General features: G+C 42.4%; 1 protein-coding gene across 8 annotated transcripts in view; it reads right to left on the reverse strand.

Annotated features, from left to right (window-relative positions):
* The window catches only part of MYO9B (myosin IXB), a 43,479-nt gene that overhangs the window by 13,819 nt on the left and 9,544 nt on the right, over positions 1-20,116 (reverse strand). For 4 of the 8 annotated variants that reach the window (XR_010993800.1, XM_068173720.1, XM_068173719.1 and 1 more), the window contains exons 4-21: positions 12,455-12,549; positions 11,130-11,192; positions 10,906-11,005; positions 10,666-10,766; positions 10,325-10,454; positions 9,791-9,880; positions 9,433-9,549; positions 9,019-9,153; positions 7,063-7,184; positions 6,352-6,493; positions 5,923-6,118; positions 4,212-4,287; positions 3,730-3,819; positions 2,578-2,688; positions 1,499-1,538; positions 918-1,040; positions 411-491; positions 183-293 (exon numbers count right to left, since the gene is read on the reverse strand). Coding sequence is in view for 7 of the 8 variants with exons in the window: in XM_068173720.1 (XP_068029821.1) it covers positions 183-293; positions 411-491; positions 918-1,040; positions 1,499-1,538; positions 2,578-2,688; positions 3,730-3,819; positions 4,212-4,287; positions 5,923-6,118; positions 6,352-6,493; positions 7,063-7,184; positions 9,019-9,153; positions 9,433-9,549; positions 9,791-9,880; positions 10,325-10,454; positions 10,666-10,766; positions 10,906-11,005; positions 11,130-11,192; positions 12,455-12,549 (1,923 nt within the window). In the remaining variant the exon portion in view is untranslated. The remainder of the gene's footprint in view (positions 1-182; positions 294-410; positions 492-917; positions 1,041-1,498; positions 1,539-2,577; positions 2,689-3,729; positions 3,820-4,211; positions 4,288-5,922; positions 6,119-6,351; positions 6,494-7,062; positions 7,185-9,018; positions 9,154-9,432; positions 9,550-9,790; positions 9,881-10,324; positions 10,455-10,665; positions 10,767-10,905; positions 11,006-11,129; positions 11,193-12,454; positions 12,550-20,116) is intronic. The other 4 variants (XM_068173723.1, XM_068173721.1, XM_068173722.1 and 1 more) reach the window with 3 other exon arrangements.

Below are 20,116 nucleotides of genomic sequence, written 5' to 3' on the forward strand. Positions count from 1 at the left end.
GCAGATGACCCACAACAGTCTAACTATGACTTTTTAGCATGCAGGCTCTCTCAAAACTACAGTGCATTTTTACAGCTCATCCCAAGTGGTCATGAGCCTCATAAGAAGAGACACACAAGATGTGTTTTTTGAAGAGAGCAGATATTCCTGAAAGCACAATCCACTTCCAGTTCCCACTGTACCTGGAATGTGTATTTGGCACTGTAGCCAGACCTCCTGATCCGCACAGTTTCCAGCATGCCCGTGTACCGTAACTGCTGCAGCACCAAGCTCTCATCAAAGAGCATCTCCTTCTGTAAAAGACCAGCAGAAAACAGCCAGTGAGAGCCTGAGGAGCCCAGCTGCTGTCCTAGGGACAGCACATTTCCTTCCACACCTCAGCAGGCAGCTCAGCTCTGAGGCAGCCTCACCTTCTCTGCATTGGAGCGGATGCAGCGGATGAAGAATGGCTCAGCTCTGCCCAGTGTCTCCAGCAACTTGTTAAGTGAAGTCTGAAATGAAACAGTCACAAAAGTTTTTCTTCAGGTATCAGCATTTTGAGTGATGTTTGACAGCAGGATAGCTTCTGCCTGAGGAATCAGGTTGTTTCAGGTCTCATGGCTATACAAAATCCAAAGATTCTCCCATATTGCTCAGCATGATACACATTTGGTATTTGCTTTTAGCTTTTCTCGAGAGGATTTAAAGCAGGGTTTGAACATGCACTCACAGTAGCACTAGATCTGTATACAAGGATGATCAGTACAGAGAACTGACACATTTCATGGCATAAATGGCATCTCAAAACGTACTCTGACTTTAATCAAGCAATAAAGCTCACCTCAAAAAACCCTCAAGAATAAAACCCACTTGGCTTTCCAAGCAAGACCAGCCTAGATCAGCCCAGGAGGGGCTGTTCCCTGAGGTGTGTCACCTACCTGGAACTGGGCACTTATGCTGGGGGGTTTCTTCTTCTTGTGCAGGTGCAAAAGGGACTTTGTAGTCCGATTGTGCAGAGTCATGCTCATGATGAGCTTCAGAGATTTGGAATCCAGCAAGTTCTACAAAAAAGTTTTCATAATCAACAAAGTGCAAGTCTTTCAACTAAAAGGGAAATATTTTGTCTGAAATTAGTCAGAATGAAACCAGCTACCGAGTTCCACATTCAATGGCATGTTATATTTCACAATTATTTCTATTTTGGGCCAAAACATTTCTTGAGAGTGAAACTGTTCCACTGCCCTGTCCCAAGAGTGTAAGGTGAAGAAGGGGAATCACATAATCACTGCATTTGCCTTCCCTGACTTGGAAGTGACTTTATGCACTTATGGCATCTTTGTATCTGTCTAATTAAACAATTCTTATTAAAGTGAACATTCACCTATTTTTTAGCTTGTCAGGATAAATAACACAACTTTCCTACACTATAAAACAGTTCTGAAGTGAGTTCTGTCAATCAAAATGAAATTCACAGTGCAAAAAAGCCCATACCCAAGAGAAATCTAAATTTTCTGATTACCTTGGGAATGATCTGCTTTTGCTTGACACCTCTACTTTTCCTGTTAAAATATTAAAGATAATTAAAAAAATACACATGATTTTTGATTATTTCAGTGAGCCATAAGTTGGTGCAATTTATGAGGCAAGGTAAAGGACAGAAGAAAATGAGCACAACAGCACCAGGGTGTGTTCATGCATGTCTCTTACAAGTGATCAATGCAAGAAATGTGAACTGCTCTGCAACAAGAACAATTTTTTTTTTTCTTAAATAAACTCTGTAGGTATTGGAAGCTTTCAAAAGTGAAACATCACCTCTGAAGTTAAAGCTATTCAAAACTGCATTGTTGTAGAGGCTGCTGTAGTGTGAGTTATTCTCTTTAGCAGCTGTAAACTCATTATAACACAAGGCACTAGCAAATAAAAGTACTCAATTCAGAAGTTACAGCTGCTGGCACCAGAAGCTCTAAGAAAGCACCCAACTGCTCCCAGGAGAACAATGCATGTCCCAGCACCAGGAACTCTGGGATGTCTGAGCAGGACACACACCTCAGGCACAGCTCTCATCCACACACGGATGGTGAAGAAGTGGAAGCTCTCAGAAAGAAGGCTGCAGTTCACATCCTGCTGGTTCTAAGCATATTAACTCTGTGATATAGGGCAGGTTCCTGCTCTCAGCCACCCAGTTTACATTTATTTACTCTACAGCACAGCACAGATTAATTTCCTTACACATGCACAGAACTGCAGATGTGAAGACTCTAAACCCAGGAATACATCCAGCACCAGCATCCTGAATTTCAGGAAACATTTGTCACACCTTGTGGGAGATCTCACTATTGAGTATTTTGCAATAACAAGCTCATACTGCATACTTGGGGTTTTTAAAGCGAGTTCACATGACAAATAGGTTTAACTTTCAACTAATGCAATGAAGCAACAAGGTGCTCTCTCCAGCCTATTTGTAGAAGGGATGTTTTATTTTTAATTGTTTTGTTTAGTGTTTTTCAAAAGACAAATTTGGGACAAGCATCATTTTTAGGAACTGGAGTTACTGCTTGGTTCTTGTTGCACTTTCAAAGCAATACCCAGAGCACTCACAGGAGGTGGGAGCGGTGTTGAAGCTGACTGAGGGACCGAAGCAGCTCACAGGGATCATCACCCTGCCAGGGCAGTCCTTTAATACTGGCGATGATTTGTTCATGCATGTCTCTAAAATGATCCACAGCAAAACACAGGTGGCAAACAGAGATACACAGCCATGAGAGAGGGGGAGAAAAGGAGTTAAAACCCCAAAAGGTTCCATCACCAAGTGTGCTCCAAAATGCAGCAGGTCAATCCCAGGTTACTTTTTCCTAAACATGAATGATTTTGATGACAAGTCAGCACTTTTTACTCCATCAGTGCTCCAAAATTTAACTGCCAGAGTCTCATACTCAACTTACTCTCTGAATCTACCTTTTAATGTAAATTCTTGAGCCATCAAGTCAAAAAATGGAGGGAAATTTAGCAAAATGCACTTAATGGGCAGGGAACCCTTTGGGTTAGGCCAAGGAACCTTTTCAGGTAGATATAAGCTACTTTATGACCAACAGTAAACATTTCTATAGAGAGATTTGACTTCTAAAATGAGGCTACTTAAACAGATTTACATCAGAAAATTAAGTTATAAACAAACTGTTAGAGGGATACTTGAAGAAATTTTGGGTTTCATTTCTATTTCAAACTTAGTCATGTTTAGTTTTTCAAAGTAAGCCTGGGATGGTCCTTAATTCATGGCATGTTCCATTCTTTAAGCATGCACTGTGCTCTTGTGAAGCGCTGTGTCCTGGCACAGAACTTACCTTCTTTACTCTCCAGAGAGGCACAAACCAAAAATAACAGAAGTGTAATAATCACTTCTGACTCTTAGATGCTCTCCCCATTCTGAGCTGCTCACAGAGGCAGCAACATTACTACACAGGGTTGTGGCTTCCCTGGGTACCTCTGAACTTTTCTGAGTATCAAGATTTAAGATATTCCAAGGAAACAGATGTGGTAAGCTGTGACCAATCCTTTCACACAAACTGGATATTTAGTTCTTTGTTTCCCCCAGTGACAGAGGCTGTCCAGGATGCAGTAATTAGGAAGCAGCATGAAGTCACTACTTTAAGTGCTCCATGGCTTCACTGTCACCCAGAGCACACGGAGAAAGTCACTGTGTCCTGGAAATGTGCCTCCCTGGCCTGGGAGTTCAGGCCTTTTGCTACTTACTTCTTGTTCTCACAAAAAGAAATGATGTCTTGAAAAGCATTTATATCGAAATCCTCAGAACAATCAAATGAGAAATCGAGCACTGAGAGGCTGCAAAAGGAACATGTACAAAGCCTAAATATCCATGGAAAGGCAAATCTCCCTATAGAGATACAGAACTGTAAGACTGGCCCTGCCTCTGCCCCCTTCAGTGACCTAGACTGGCTGCAGAGGAGCACACAATGCTAAAATCTGCACACGGCAACCACAGAGAACTCAAAAACCCGGTGGTAAATGTTACTGAGGCTGTCCCCAACATGTGGTGGCATTGGGTCTTATATAAAATAAGCTGGATGTTGTTTTGATTAAAAAGGCCAAAGCAAACAAGACAGAAGAAATAAAGCTTGCTTTCCTTGTGGAAAGATCTAGTTGAGATTTGATATATGAAAATCCAACTCAGCAATTCAGCTGCTCCCTGTAGGGGTTAAGGATGTGTTTCTCACCGATAAACTTTTTCTACCGGCATATTTGATCTCTGGAGTTCTCCAAGGGGAACTCTGGGTCCTTGACGTACCACTCCTGTTAGGAAATAACCAAAAAACTGCATTTTGACAAAGACATGAGCAGGCAAAAAAACCCAAACAAACCACCAAATTTAGCAAGCACAGTATCTATCCAAAGACCTGGAGTTTTTATCCAGTCCTTTATCAAGCTGCAGTACTTTTCTGCTCAAACTTCCTTCTACTAGAAAGGAAGTTGCAGCTGCTCAAATTTAGTCATTAATCCTGAATACTCATTTGATACTTCACAGAGGTCCAAGAAGATCAAAACTAGTGATATGATGAGAATACCAGAACTATCAACCCCAACTTTCACAAGCAGGCCTTCAAGTCTGTCCCAGACTGCTGGAAATGCTTCACTGACTGGAGGAAGAAAGTTGAATGACCTCAGGTAAGAACAGTGACAACCTCCTCCATTTTGAGGAGTTGGTAATTAAACCATTTCCACACTCATTTTGCCTTTAGCACCAAAGATGGTGTCTGGTTGATGAGGTTCTGCCACAAACTCATTCTGCCAGCAGAGCAATCGTAGAGTATTACGCATTTTCAGAGCAGTTTTCTGTGCCACAGCTGCAGTTTCCCAGCCCTACCTGCACTTTCTGAGTCTTACCTGCACTTTCCCATGCCCTAACTGCAGTTTTATGAGATAACTTGCCATTTCCCATGCCATACATGCACTTCCCCATGCCTTACCTGCACTTTTTGAACCCTACCTGCCGTTTCCTGTTCCACACCTGCCCTTCCCCAGCCCCACCTGCCGCTCCCTGGTCCATCCATGCCGCTCCCTGGTCCATCGCTGTTGTTCCCCAGCCCCACCAGCTGTTCCCCTGTCCATCCCTGCCCTTCCCCAGCCCCACCTGCCGCTCCCCTGTCATTCCCTGGTCCATCCCTGCCACTCTGCAGCCCCACCTGCTGCTCCCTGGTCCATCCCTGCCCTTCCCTGATCCATCCCTGCCCTTCCCTGGTCCATCCCTGCCGCTCCACAGCCCCACCTGGTGCTCCCTGGTCCATCCCTGCCCTTCCCCAGCCTCACCTGCCGTTCCCCGGTCCATCCCTGCCCTTCCCTGGTCCATCCCTGCCCTTCCCTGGTCCATCCCTGCCGCTCCCCAGCCCAACCTGCCCTTCCCCAGTCCATCCCTGCCCTTCCCCAGTCCATCCCTGCCCTTCCCCGGTCCATCCCTGCCCTTCCCCGGTCCATCCCTGCCCTTCCCTGGTCCATGCCTGCCGCTCCCCAGCTCCACCTGCCGCTCCCCGGTCCATCCCTGCCCTTCCCCAGTCCATGACTGCCCTTCCCCGGTCCATGCCTGCCGCTCCCCAGCCCAACCTGCCCTTCCCCAGTCCATCCCTGCCCTTCCCCAGTCCATCCCTGCCCTTCCCTGGTCCATCCCTGCCCTTCCCTGGTCCATCCTGCCGCTCCCCAGCCCCACCTGCCCTTCCCCGGTCCATCCCTGCCCTTCCCTGGTCCATCCTGCCGCTCCCCAGCCCCACCTGCCGCTCCCCGGTCCATCCCTGCCCTTCCCCGGTCCATCCCTGCCCTTCCCTGGTCCATCCCTGCCGCTCCCCAGCCCCACCTGCCCTTCCCCAGTCCATCCCTGCCCTTCCCTGGTCCATCCCTGCCCTTCCCCAGTCCATCCCTGCCGCTCCTCAGCCCCACCTGCCGTTTTCTGTGCCCTCTCGCGGCCGGCCTGGGCGAACACGGCCATGGCGCGGATGGCCGCGCGCAGCACGGCCCAGCGGAACACGGCCACCGGGTCCATCCCGATCAGCTCCCGCACGAAGGCGCTGTCGCTGCTGCGCAGCAGAGCCACGATGTCAGGTCTCATGTAATCCATGTTCTTCTCCCTGAAATCCTGCAAAATAGGCACATGGAACCACAATATCTCGCAAAAACTCCCTGTTTCGTTCATTCAGAATAATTGTGAAGGTTACCGTCCCATCTACACCACCACCCTAAAAACAAACCCGAAGTACCTCTGAGAACCCTTCTGATCCAGCCCATTCCCAGCAAATTTTCTACATCTTGACAAAAAACTCCCAGAAAGACAAGGGATTTCCTTTTGTGCCCATCAGATCTACCACGTACTTTGATCTGATATTTCACTTTGCCAGCAAAGTGGCGAATGATAAAAGCAGGCTCCATCACTGGGGTTCCGACAAAAAACTTGTTCTCCTCATGCTGCTGTTTGAATTTTGCCAGTAGAGTTTGGTTGGTGGCATGTGGAAAACTGGGAATACAAGACAAAAGAGGTCAGCTACTTCCCAAATACAGGTATGTTTATTAGGGTGACAGAATGAACACCTATTATTGCTTGTGGAAAGTATTAATTGTCCCAAGATCTCTACACCTGCTTTGAATTTTAAAGGTGGGCTCAGTTTCTGGACTCAAACCAAGCAGCTCCACACACAGCAGAATATTCTGAGGTTTCAAGTGGATGTCAATGTTTCCTCCCACTTCACCAGCCAAATTAATTAGCATCACATTAACTATTTACCACACCTGCTACTTAATGCCATAAAGACTTACAGACATACATTTTACTTTAACTGCAGTTCCATGGTAAGCCACAAACATGGAAGCTCCTAAGTTTGCATAAGCCAAAGCTCAGTTTTAGCATCGATGTATTTTACCACCATACTGGAGTCATTAGAAACAAACTCCAGTGTAAATCAGAGTCATAAATAACGATTTGCTTCCCACAACATTCCCCTCCTTTTTGCAGTGCTGCATTTCTGTTCCCTTTCACAGTCCTTCCCTCCTCCCTGCCACATGTTTTTGCAGTTGTTTGTTGCTTACTTGCTTTCTTCATCCAGAAGATAGAAGAGGCCAGTGGGTTTCTTGCTGATTAAGTGAATGCAGGCCACATTATCAGTATAGTCAATATTGTGCCAAGTGATCCCTTCACTCTTATATTCCTCCTGTGTGGCTCAAGAAAATTCCCTTGTCAGTACAGTGCCCTGACCTCTGATGTCCTGTGGTCTAAGTGCTTAAAACACAGCCTTGGACAGCCACAGCAAGTGGAGCTTGTTAGTTCAGGCAGCAGAGACAAAAATAAGGAGAAATTATAAATAAGAACAGGCATAGTGGCACAGATCAAAGGTCCTCAGGCATGTCACCCAGCAGTGTCTGTTTGGGGTCAAACTATTTCAAAACCAAAGCTGTGCAAGGAATGTTCTGCTGTGCTCTGCCTTCCAGCAATCAGCAGCCTAGGACCCTGGAGTCAGACATTACATCCTCAGCCCTCCAGCAAAACTGGGCACACATAGAGGAGTTCAAGGCTTTTTGCTCTTCCATAGCTTTTGTAATATGGGAAATGAGAGTAGTTAAATATCAATTCCAGAATTTTCATATTGCACAGTCAGAAGAAATAACAGAAGTTTCAAAACAAGCAGTTAAGGCCTATACAACATCAGCACCAGAACTTCCCTCAGGAAGCAATGGATATTGCTTAGGCTCAGAACATTTGGAGCTCCCTGACAAGAGAACATGAAGCTCCTCTGCTGAAGTCACAATCCCTCAAATGCTTGACAAGACAAGCTTCTCACTACAAGATACAGAAGCAAAATACCAGATCTTCTTAATGCTGTAAATACACACAAAAAAAGCTGATGATAAGGTAATAAAGTAAAAAAATGATAAAGTAAAAATAAGAATCACACAGAAAATTTGGTAAGTTTTATGTTTAACAAAGGACAAAGAGCACCTCTCATGGTCTAGATGATGATGATAAATGCATTATTTTTAAGTAGGTGGAATTCAGTCTCCCCAACACAGTGCACACCGTGTTACAGATCTGAAATGCCATTTTCCACAGACAAACAAGCCTTTATTTAAAAAGATATAGAGATTCCCCTGAGGGCCCTTAGGCTGCAAGAGACACAGGAAATGGGTCATTCAAGGATTAAGCTTATTTGGAAAAATGGCATTAAAAAAAAAGAAGAAGACAACAATGTAACTATTTACTCTGGCCAGCCTGGATAGCCAATTCTGTCCCAAGTTACAAAACAGGGACCTCAACATTATGTTTACACACAAAGTTTGGATGTTTGGCAATTTTATTTTCTTTAAAATGCTTGCCTAAAGTTGTTGACAAAGTACCACATACTAGAGAATGACTCCTTTCAGAAGTGACCTGAGAACCACACTTCTGCACAAAGCAGAAAAAAACCACGTGTGGAGCAAACCCTCCTGCACAACCCAGTCTGTAGAGTCCAGGTGCAGGCTCTGCTGGCTCCTGCAGCACCCAGAGTGCTCTGTCAGATGACAGCACCTGCAAACCAGTCAATCAACACATGCCAGTAGTACCAGGAGTTCAGAACCACTGCCAGGATCACAGTTGTATCCCCTAAACGCAGTTGGGTGGGAGAAGCAGCAAAGACTGATTATTAAATACTGATAAAAGTAAGAGAAGCTGTTTCCCAACCATTTAAACAAAAACACCTGAATCCAACCCCTCAGCTACAGACTTCCAATAGCAAAGTTCACAGTTTTAGCTGACTTCTGTCTGGGATCACCTGAATGTTATCTTAGTTTTTGCAGTCAAGCAGAAACTTGACTTAGTGCCAGCCCTCTGAAGAGAGACCCCATTAGTACAAGAACAAGCAATAGTGAAAGAAGAAATTTTAAAAGTAAAGACTTTCAGAAATATTCAAGCAATTATGCCATGGGGTTTTGCAGAGTAAAGGCTAAGTTCACATAATACACAAACACTTGATAAAAACAGGTTTCACTTCAGCCACTCTCGTTTCTTACCTGCTCCAATTTGAAAATGTGCTGATTGAAATAATACTGAAGTTGCTCATTTGCATAATTTATACAGAACTGCTCAAAGCTGTTGGTTTCAAAATCTTCAAATCCAAAAATATCAAGTACACCAATGGACAGACACTAAAAGAAGATGTAGAAATCTAGTTACCAATCTGTCATACAGTGCCTTACCCCCCAACAGATAAACACTCCAGAAAGCAGTGCAGTCTGTGCTGAAAGATTTTAAATATTTAATAGTTCTGCCTACTGTGAAAACAGATTATTAAATATTACCTGGAAATTTACCATGGGCTTGAGAAGTGTTAAAATTCATCCCAGATATCACAACACATCATCTCTAGCATTGACTGTTAGGTCCAAACATACAGCTGCCTGCGAAGACTTGGTTTTGTTACTTACTGTAACAGATTCCTCCATGTCCTTCTTGTTAAGGAGTGCATGATTGATTCGCAGAACAATCCAATCAAACAGAGCACTGTACAAGGACTTGGCCATGGAATCACGAGCTGTTATTGCCTGCAGATCAAACAATCTTCAGAATTCTGTTTAAAAAAATAATCATTTCTGTTCCAAACCAGTGTCCCCCACAGGTTACAACCCCAGCAGAGATGAATAAAACCACAATTTGCCTTTTATTCACACTTGTAACTTTCCAACCATCCCTCACAAAATGTGAAAGTGCACCATAATAGCTTTTTAATCCAAAAAAGCAAGTTTCATTTATTTAAAAGCACTCTACAAGTGCTTTTTTACTCACCTCATTGAGACTATATGGCAAAATAAGCTTATCATTAGCAGTCACAGTTTTTCTTTTTGTTAGCACTTCTACCAGGATTTCCCGTTTAACCTTCAAAACAGGAGAGAATAAGAGCTGCTGTCACCATGAAACTCCTCAACAAGTTATTTGACTGCAGCAGTGGACATACAACTTCTTCAGAGAAGCTCTTTGACAACAGCCACACTTATCATCCATCAGTAGCTTTACAAGTCCTACAACTTGTTTAAATTATTCTGTTTACATTCATTCAGATGTTTCCCCGTGGTGGCAAAGAACACACCTACACTGAATCTAATCTTGCTCATCTCTGTGATTGGTGAGTCAACAAATTCTATTTCCATCTCTAACCCCAATAATCTCACTAATTTCATGTTTCCCCTCCCACAAGATACATTTTGTGGAAGTGTCACAAAGGAGATTTAGATACAGCAATTGGGATATCTGAGTGAAATGCTGAGGTAGAACATGACAAACAGGTGTATCACACACTCATGCTAAAGAGAAATACTCTACTTTCAACAGCTGGGAAAGAATGTCCAACACTTCAGGAGGTCCCACGTCCAACCCTTCATCCCGACCCGTGGCTTTCTTCTTGTACGTGACATTGCCCAAATACAGAATAGCTGAAAGAACTGAAAAGATCCTAAGGAAGAAAAATTGAATTATGTCAGAATTTTTCTTAAGAGAGCTCATTATGACACGTTAGCAGACCTATTCCTGCCTCAAGAATTAGTCTGTAAGCTCTCAAACACTCAGCTCTCCTCGTTCCCTACAGAACTACTTTGATCCCAACTGCTCGTTGCAAGCCATGAACAATAACTGCCAGTAACAAAAGCTTACAGAATTCCACTTACTGTTTCTTTGTTGCTGAAAGGAAGCCAACCATCTCCATGGCTTGTTTTAATCTCTCGAATTCATGTCGGAGATCTTCCCCATCTTCAATTTTCAAGTTATGCTGCAAAGAGAAATCCAAAAAAAGGCAAAGAGTGAAACCCAAACATCACAAAAAGCCCAGTATAATCCAGTCTCCTTCCTTTCATCTTTGAACAACACACAGACAACCCTCACCAATGCATTGGTAAATCACAGATTACCTGGTTGAGGTAGAAATAATCTTCAGGTTGCTTGAGGTGAAATTCTTTACGCTCTTCCTCATTGACTCCAAGTAGCAAATAATAAAAGACATGGTAGTTCCTGCAAAGTCAATGCATTTCTCTCATTAAAATATAGTGGATTTTGTTTTATTCTCTATAATTCAGATGCTCTTAAACTACTGCATGAATTTTAACTCTCTTGGAAAACTGTATTTCTCTCTTACCTTTCATCTTTTTCTTGAGAAACCAGACGAGATTTTTCAAGCAGGTATTTTTCAACCACAGCCCTAAGGAGGCACAGAAAATGAAACAATCATGATGGCAAAAAGAAAAGACCTCAGAAAACTTCAGACAGCAACTGCCAAGAGAATTCAAATAATGAGATCTGCACTAGAATGTGCAAGAGAATAGCTTAGACACTACTTTAAATCTAGAGCAAGAATTTCAGTAGGCCCTATATTGTGACAGGAACACAGAAATACCCAAGGAACACCTCTCTGCAGTGCTTGGGTTGAGTGCAGATAACCTAGAACAGGCAGACCGAGCAAGGAAAGTGCTGATGAAAAGTGCCCCAGAAGCAAGACCCACAGAGTGGTAACAATTTGTCATCCTGAAAAATTAACACTCATCTCACAAGGCATGCCAAGGCAAGACCCCAGAAATATCCCAGATATCTGCCTGATTCTCATCCCAATAAATCTGCTGGATTTTTATGTCAGTGAAGACATCAGCCCAGAATGGAAGCCAGCCAGCAAACCCCCTATAGAGTGACAAAGTAACCTAAACAATAATTCCAAGTCCTTGACAAGGGGTACAATGATTAAGGACAAAGTTCGAGCACCTTTTCCTCAGGCTGAAGACAAAACAAGCGTATTCAAATTGTACCAATCTCCTGAGCTAGTGTGACTGGGTCTGAAAATATGTTAAATTTTTTCAGAATAACATGCAAGGCACATGTGGCACAGAGTTCCCAGCCACTCATGTTATTGCAAATGAGAAGAAATCCAAAGAAAAGAAACACTGAAGCATCAAGGTCAGGGATTGCTCGTGACACTCCACAGTCCCTCAGAACCAGCAAATGCAGGCATTAAATATCTCATGTTTTAAGACCTTCAGATATAAGCACACACATTTGATTAAGTAATTTCATAACTTTCTTTATCTCTCTAGCTGATGTTTAAATTGTTTCTTTAAAATGGCTTCCTCAAATCTATTTCACTTCTCTCCACTCCTCTTAAAAATTCAGATCTTCTGTTTTTAAATGCAAAATGGAGAGGGCAGGGGGTATCATGCAAAAGCCTTCATTTACCATGAAGGTAAAGATACAGCAGCAGATCCTTAACATGAGCAAGCTGTACAGCAAAGTCAGAATATTGTGCATCACCTGACAATTCCACACAGCTCAGTTTACTGAATTTTAAACTCCACAGCACCGAGCTATTTTCATATGAGCAGAGCTTCGACAAGGCAGCATTTTATGTACAACAGAGGCTTCCCAGTTCCTAAAAGCACAGAGATCACCCCCGGAATCACCTCACCCTGTACTTACCCCCGGACAATACCATTCTCTAAATAGTTGACTTGAATGAACTTCCCAAAACGACTGGAGTTATTGTTATGTGCTGTTTTTGCATTTCCAAATGCCTGCAAGAAAGCAAAACGAGTTAATTTTCAAACTAAATGTGCCAATGCACAGCTTCCCAAGCTCTTCTGTTCACTGTTCAGATTCCTGTTGGCTCCAGAATAAATGGGAATACTGGGGGAATTGCAGCACACAAACAGCAAAAAGGCAGCCTAGGAAGCCCCCATGTTCCCAAAGAACTGTATGTGTTCATTATTTCACCCCTGCAGTAATTTTGGTGGGACTGAGGGAAGGGAATAACACTTCTAGATATTTTCAGGAGTACAGCACAGATAACCACAGGTAGAGAGTGCAAATCAGCCTCAATCAGTAACAATGAGGACCTCAGAAGACATTCAGCAGTGTGAAGACAGCACAACCACCATGAAATCACCTCTTCCACACAAAAGTTACAAACCACATCCTATTCCCCCATGTATTGCTACCATGGAAAAAAATTCACATTAAACACAACTTTTCTTCAAGAGAGACAGAACATTAGTATCTCATTTATAAAGTTAGCCCAGGAATTTTCTAAGTTGTATATTCAAAAAAACTGGAAAAGGACAAACAGAAAACTTTTGGTTTACAGAACAACTCATTGGGCAGCTACTCTGCTACACAACACTGAGAAATGGAGTTTTATGATGAGGTGTTAGGAAAGAGAAAACAGATATGGCACAAACCTTAACCATGCATTTCTAACTTTTCTATTGGATTATGCTAATACACACATAACACAAAATCCTCTGCATGAGCCACACTTAACTACAAAGGAAACTTATTACATGTAAAAGTCCAGTACCATTAGTTACTGGGAATGTCTTTATCAACTCTTAACCATGTGTTCCAAGGGGAAGGGAAGCTTGTCACCTTTCTACCAGACAGCATCTAAAGAAGAAAACCTCCCCAAAATGCAATTACTGCTCAGGGGAGACTATCCCAGCATCTCCTGCCACAGATATTTCCTCTCAAAGCTCCAAGCAATGAAGTCCCCCATTAGGAAATCCTCCTCCCTAGAACAGGAGCCTTGTGAAATGATGTGTGAAATGATTGCACAGAGCTGTGTAATCTCTTCCTCCACACACACAGACACACTCGCTCCCACATCCGGAGCACGACGGATGTGTGAGTGCACTGCACCCAGCTCAGAGCTGTGTGCATGTGGGAAATGGATTTGCAGAAAATGTTTAGAACTTGAGAGAAGGCTTACATAGTATGTATTTGTATGTAAATTTTGAGATAAGAAAGGTTGATTTAGAAATGTTACAGAATAGGATAGATATTGTTGAGAGAGAAATGGAAATAGAAATAAGTTTTAAAGGATGGTTTTGTAAAAAAGATTAGATATTTTGGAGAAATAGAATTATGAAAGACGTGTTGTATGAGGATTTATGAGGGGTAATTTTTTGAGAGTATTCAATTTTTTCTGTTCAAGAGGTTATTGATTTAAATAAATAGGCTGATTGGTTTTTTATGATAACTTCAGAGTGGTAGGCATTGTTGTGGTTTCTATTAAAAACTTACTTTTATCTTCGCTCCTTACTGGGACAACATGTCTATTTCTACAAATCCATTTCCCACACGTGTACACCCAGCCATGGTGTACACATCCAAATAGGGGCTATTTCCATGGAAAACACTGGCATTATCATTATCTGTATGCTGAAAGTCTTCCTTTCTCTTCTGGTTTTGGTTTTGCTTTTTTTTCAAAGCACCTTAAGGGTTTCAGCAGTGCTGCAGTGGAACTTTTGGGCCATTAATTCCAGACCAGTTTCTCCAAGCTCTCCCACAAGCAGATTTCCACCACTATCTGCATTCAGAGGATCTGAAACACTTCCTATACACTGGGAGAATGTCCATAATTCTTCAGGGAACTGTTATTCCTGACCTAAAGGAAGAAGCTCAAGGAGCTTTTCCTGTGCAGAGTAACTGTACTGCAACTCCAGAAAAATCCACAGGCTTCAGCAGGGAGAGGATTTGTATCCAGAAGTGCTTACAAATGCCTGAAGGGAGAGGATTTGTATCCAGAAGTGCTCACAGATGGCTGAGGGGAGAGGATTTGTATCCAGAAGTGCCCACAGATGGCTGAGGGGAGAGGATTTACATCCAGAAGTGCTCACAAATGGCTGAGGCTGAGCTCCAACTCTGGATTTTCCAAGACCACACCACACATGTCACAGTGCCAACAGCATCCCCACTCAGAGTTTTCAAAGCAAGCATTGCCCAGCCACCAATAGCTCTTTGCAGCATCTATCCACCAATATATCAGCCAGGTTTCCCTTTTTTAGAGCCCATTTTGCATGCATATGTATAAAATCCAGGTCAGCTCCCTTGCCAACCCAGCAGTGAAAGTCCTGTGACATCAGCACAGTGAATTGTCAGTAACTCAAACCCCTCTTCCTCTCCAGGACAGTGGCTCAGCTCCTCTCTCTGCAGAACACCATCCAACTTCCCACTCTGGGCTTTGGGAAATCTGTTACAGTGAACTTTGCCAGGCTACAGAGCAATGGACTTACAAAATGATCCCAGAAAACATTTTTACAAAGTTCTCCAACTTCAGCCACCAGTGAACTATCAGTTCACCAGTTATGTCCAAGAAGCCAAATCACAGTACAGCTAAATTTGCAACATTATTTTTTATTAATAAATATTTTTGGCATTATGGAGTTAAGAAATCCCATAACTCAGGCTTCCTGAAAAACTTTTCTTAGTGATTACTCATGTAAGCAATGAATACAGTTTAAAACTAAAGGCTCTTATGATCTCATGTGTCTGGTATTTAGTCAAAGCACACAGCAAATTTTTTAAAGCTGATCTAATATTAACAGTTTTAGGAAAGTTTTCATGTACCCATTTCCTCAGAAGAGCCTTTAACATCTACAACTTTTTAAAGAACATTCCAAGTCAGGTAACATTCTGGGTGGTTTTTTTTTTTTTTGGTGATATTTAACTTTAAGGACTGTTGCCATGTTCTTCAAAATACTTTGAAGAGGACAAAATAAATTCACAAGAAAATTTCAGCTAAAGATAATTAATCCTTTATATAAACAAACCCATTCACTGTTTTCCCTTGTGAGTCCATGAGAAGACAAAACCAAAAAACTAAAACTAAATCACTGCAATGCACAACACCAGCTGAACAAAACAGGGTGAGTCAAAAATAGCAGAGCAATGGTAGCAGGAATCAGAGCTGGGATAGCCTATTCTGGGAGGCAGGAAGTCATTCAAACCATCCTCTTACCTTGGAATGCAAGAGGCAGAAACTGGAGCCTGACACTTAAATCTCTTACAACATGGATAGATATAGAAGTATGCAGAAAACCACCAAATTCTCCTTTAATTTGTTAAAAAAAACCCCAACAAAACCCCAATCCCCACTCACATGCTCCAAGCATGTACCTCAAGAACACAACAAAAATCTCATGTAATTGTTTCCTAAGAATTGCCAAAATCTGAAGAAGCTATTGGGAGTTTGATGTAAACCACTCAGCTCCATGGCAGAACCAGTCCTGCACACAGACCCAGCTTCCAATGTGCCAGAGGACAGGGGAGACTCCAATTCCACACCCTGGCAGGGGAAAGGACTCCTTCAGGGCTGAGCTTGGCTTCACTTAACTTGGTTTAAGTGGTCCTTACAACCATGCTGTGAAGTATCCACGCACCAACAGGAAATTCAGGGTAATTCTGCAACTCCTCCTGCTGGGGGATGTCCTGGGAACTCCAAGCAATCCCCCTGGCAGGACTGAACAAAGAACAAGATGATTTTTTCCCCAAGAGTTGTGTGCAGCAGGGAAAACCAGGCAACATGACATTTCTACCAGAAAAACCAGTGCTATGCAAGCAAATGGAAAAAGAAGTTCCATTCCTCTTCTGATTAGGATTCTTAAAGCAAACCCATGCAGAGATAATGGCCTCAAAACAAGCACTTTCCCTGGAACAGAGCAGGCTGCACCACAAGGTGCATGTGTAGGCTTTTGATGCCTCAGGTTTGAGCTTTTCTATTTTTCAGATTCTGTGCTGCTTCAGTGTGTGGGTCTGGGCTTCATATCAGGGGATGGTGAACTCTCTGCACTGAGCAGGGAGACAAAACAATTCCTTCTCCAGCTGGGGACCAAGGACAAATGATCCAAATCTCAGGCCCAAGAGCACAAACAACGTGGGCTGGAGAGAGAAAAACAAGGATGGGACTGCATGGGCTGGAGCTGGAATGGGACAATGAACTCCAATGTGCAAATGGAGCAGAACTGATCAAAGTGAGAGCCCCCGTGAGCGCTCGTGCATTTTGGGACCATTTTGGTTCATCTTGGGTGCAGCCCTGGCTGGGCTCTTGTGCTGCCCAAGGTGGATCCATGGAGACCTTTTAACAAATCCCTGCTTTATTCTTTAGCTCTGTCCAGTCTCTGTTCCAGGTCAGCCTTCACAAGGCATCACTTTGATGGCAAATAGAAATGAAAACCAGAGCTGAAGTTCCACTGAGCTTCAGCCCATCTCATCCCAAAGCCACCAGCAGCAGTGGGCCTGTCATGAAGAAAACAGAGCTGGCAGCAAACTGCTCTGCTCTTCTCCACAGAATTGTAAGGCATACAACTTGCTGTGATTAAATTTTAGAAGTTTTTAAATCTGGTGAGTTCTAGAAAATCTGATCTGCCCCCGCCTGCTTGTGCTGTCAATAATAATTCTTCTTTAGAAGATCAATTAATAAAAGCTTCCTGCTGGAATTTCCATCTTATTTGGCCTTAATTCTTTCCAAAGACTGGTTCAGCATCACCGAAAAACCAAGAACACATCCAAATGGGAATAAGCAATGATTTTCAAAATAATACATAAAGAATTACGACACCCCAAATATTTTCATCTGTCCCAACTCCTCTCAGCTCCCATTTCAGAGGGAAATGAACTTTCAGCACACTCAAAAAGCAACTGAAATTCTGTAATAAACAGGGGACACTGCGGGTTACAACTTAACAGACAGCCAAGGGAAGCTCTGCTGCCAGAAAACAAAGCTCCCATTCCCTCTGTTCTCTCACCACATGTTCCTATCCCCTAACTCAATCTTCTGCCACTTTACTAAATTAGCTGGCTTGAAGATAAGTGAACTTTAAGTTTCCAAAATAAATTCAGAGTCTTAGGTCGCACGCTGTGCATTTTATAGCTGAAACATGCAGTTAAGCTATTTTTCCCTGATGAAAGGAAAATATAAATTTATTGGAAACTTCTTCAGTGTGTATGGAAAGGTTTGTCTTGTTTGAGACTATAAAATAAACAAAAGTTTGATTTATTATTCCAAATTTGACCCAAATAATAGCTCCCCAAGGTTTGATTCACTATGCCAAATTTGACCCAAATAGTTCCCAAGTGTAAATTTCTTCTTAGGATTTCAATCATAAGTAACTTGAACTTAGTCAATACAAGAAGGCAAAGCTTCAAGTCAGGGAACTGTATTTTAATTACTAAATTTAGAAAAGGTTGAAAATGTTAGGAGTATCTTAAAACAGAGCTTATATTTATCTTCCCACCAGTTTTAAAGAAACTGGAGATGATCTCCCTTAGCCTGGAGGTACAATGAAAGCAAAGAAGAAAACAACAAACCATAACCTGAGAGCAATTCCTATATAGGAGAGGCAACTGAATGTCCATGAACTGTTAAAGACCAGCACAAAGCTCAGCTTTAGACACCACTGTCCAGGGAAGCAGCCTCCCTTCCTGCTCCTTTTTCTCTGGAAAGCTGCAAGCAGTGCCAAACATAATCAGAATTATTGCAATTGATCTCTGCTTGTGAGCTCTCCTACAAGGAACCTTTTAAACAGCTCAAACGGGTGCTGGGATGGAGCAGGAAGTGTCAGAGGCTCAGAGCTGCCCCATGACCACTCTCCTCTCACAGCCCATGTGACAGCACTTGTGCTGATACCATGGTTAATTTTTAACTCCATTGTCTCAGCATCAGGGCTTCCATCTCTCAGATGTTTGACAAAGCAACATCAAGCAACATTTAACATCAATTCTTTCATGGTCCAGCTGTAACTCCATTCTTCAGTCTAGAAATTGTAATCAAAGAGCAAAAACATTAAACATAGTTTATCCGTAAACTGTTCAGAGATTTGAACTCAGATTATTCAGCCAACTCAGAAACAAGATTCAGTAAGAAATGTTTCTGTTCCCTAAGCATGAAAAGATAAAATCACAAATCCACCTCCATAACACCCTAATTGTGCTCACCCCTCTGTGCTAGAAACAGCTGCTTTAACCCCTTGAACTTTTACACAAGGTCAGCCTACAAACAGCCCCATTTTACTTAGGTAGCAGAAAAAGAAGAGATAACTAAAATGAGGAAGTTTTGACCCGGAATGCAACCCACTTCTACATCATGGAAGTTTTTAGTCAAATATACGTTTTCAACTTTGATGCAGATTCAGAATAAAACTTCAAAGTTAAACAGAGCGTTCTCAAATTGTCTGGGCACACTAAAATTGTTTGTGCAAAAAATCCCCAGAAACAACCATTTAAGAAAAACTCCCTTGTAGCACGTTAGTTCCTTTCAGTAAAAACCCAAAATGAGTCACCACGGATGGATTTAGAAGTGACCAGCTCTAAGAGGAGTCTGCAGTCAGTTTAACTTCCACAAAGCAATGTAAGCTTTCTGTGCATCCCTCCCCAGGACCAAGAGTTGACTTTTTTTTTTAATTATTCTTAGTGACTGAAATTGGGAAACATGGAAGCTTCACTGTCAGCTGAATCAACCCTGATGCATCAAAACAGGAGAACTGGATTTTACCTCTCATGTTCTAAGCCCACCTCTTGGATGCACACTGAATTTACAGGAACATCTCTTCAACACTGAAAGACTATTTCTCATTAAAAGTATTACTAAATGCTCAGTGGAAGTCTGAAGAAATTGTGGTACTTAACACAACTAGTCTTAACATAGAAAAACACAATTATCTCTTTATGAGCATGGCCAGCTTTACACAACAGCCTGTGACTCCAACAAAGTTACGAGTTTTAGTTCTGAGCCCAGGAATACATGCATTTGTCACTCAGCAGACAAACAGGCATACAGGACTTTAAATCTCTGCCTGGTTTGACAGAGCTGTACCAGGTCTGTAGACAAGGATATGAAAGATTTAAATTTATCAAATGCAGAGAGATCAGCTGATCAAACAGGGCTTTCCACTGTGACCCCTTCCTGTTTTCTGTTTAGAACTGCAAACTTGAACTCCAGCAACCAAAAAGCCTCAATTTTACTTCTTCTTTCAGACAGCTGAAAGCAACACAAAAAAGAACTTGCATATATTCCTCATTCTTTACAGAAGAGCTTTAAAAAAAGCTTGAACTTTTTTTTATGAAGGAGTTACTACATTTGAAACTAAACCTAAAAATTACAATAATGGTCTTGAAGCTCTTTGCTGTTGAAGATTTTGTTATGGGCGAGCATTACATCCATCCACTCTTCTGGAGTTATTCCTTTAAGAGAGTAAAAGGCCAAACAGATCAGTTGAAGTTTATCCTGACATTACCTAATACAGGGCCAGCTGTATCCCCTCCTTCTCACATGTTTAATTTTGCTTTCTGTTGGAAATGCTGTAATAA

Source organism: Anomalospiza imberbis, chromosome 27 (assembly GCF_031753505.1).
Source record: "Anomalospiza imberbis isolate Cuckoo-Finch-1a 21T00152 chromosome 27, ASM3175350v1, whole genome shotgun sequence".
Taxonomy (NCBI): Eukaryota; Metazoa; Chordata; class Aves; order Passeriformes; family Viduidae; genus Anomalospiza; species Anomalospiza imberbis.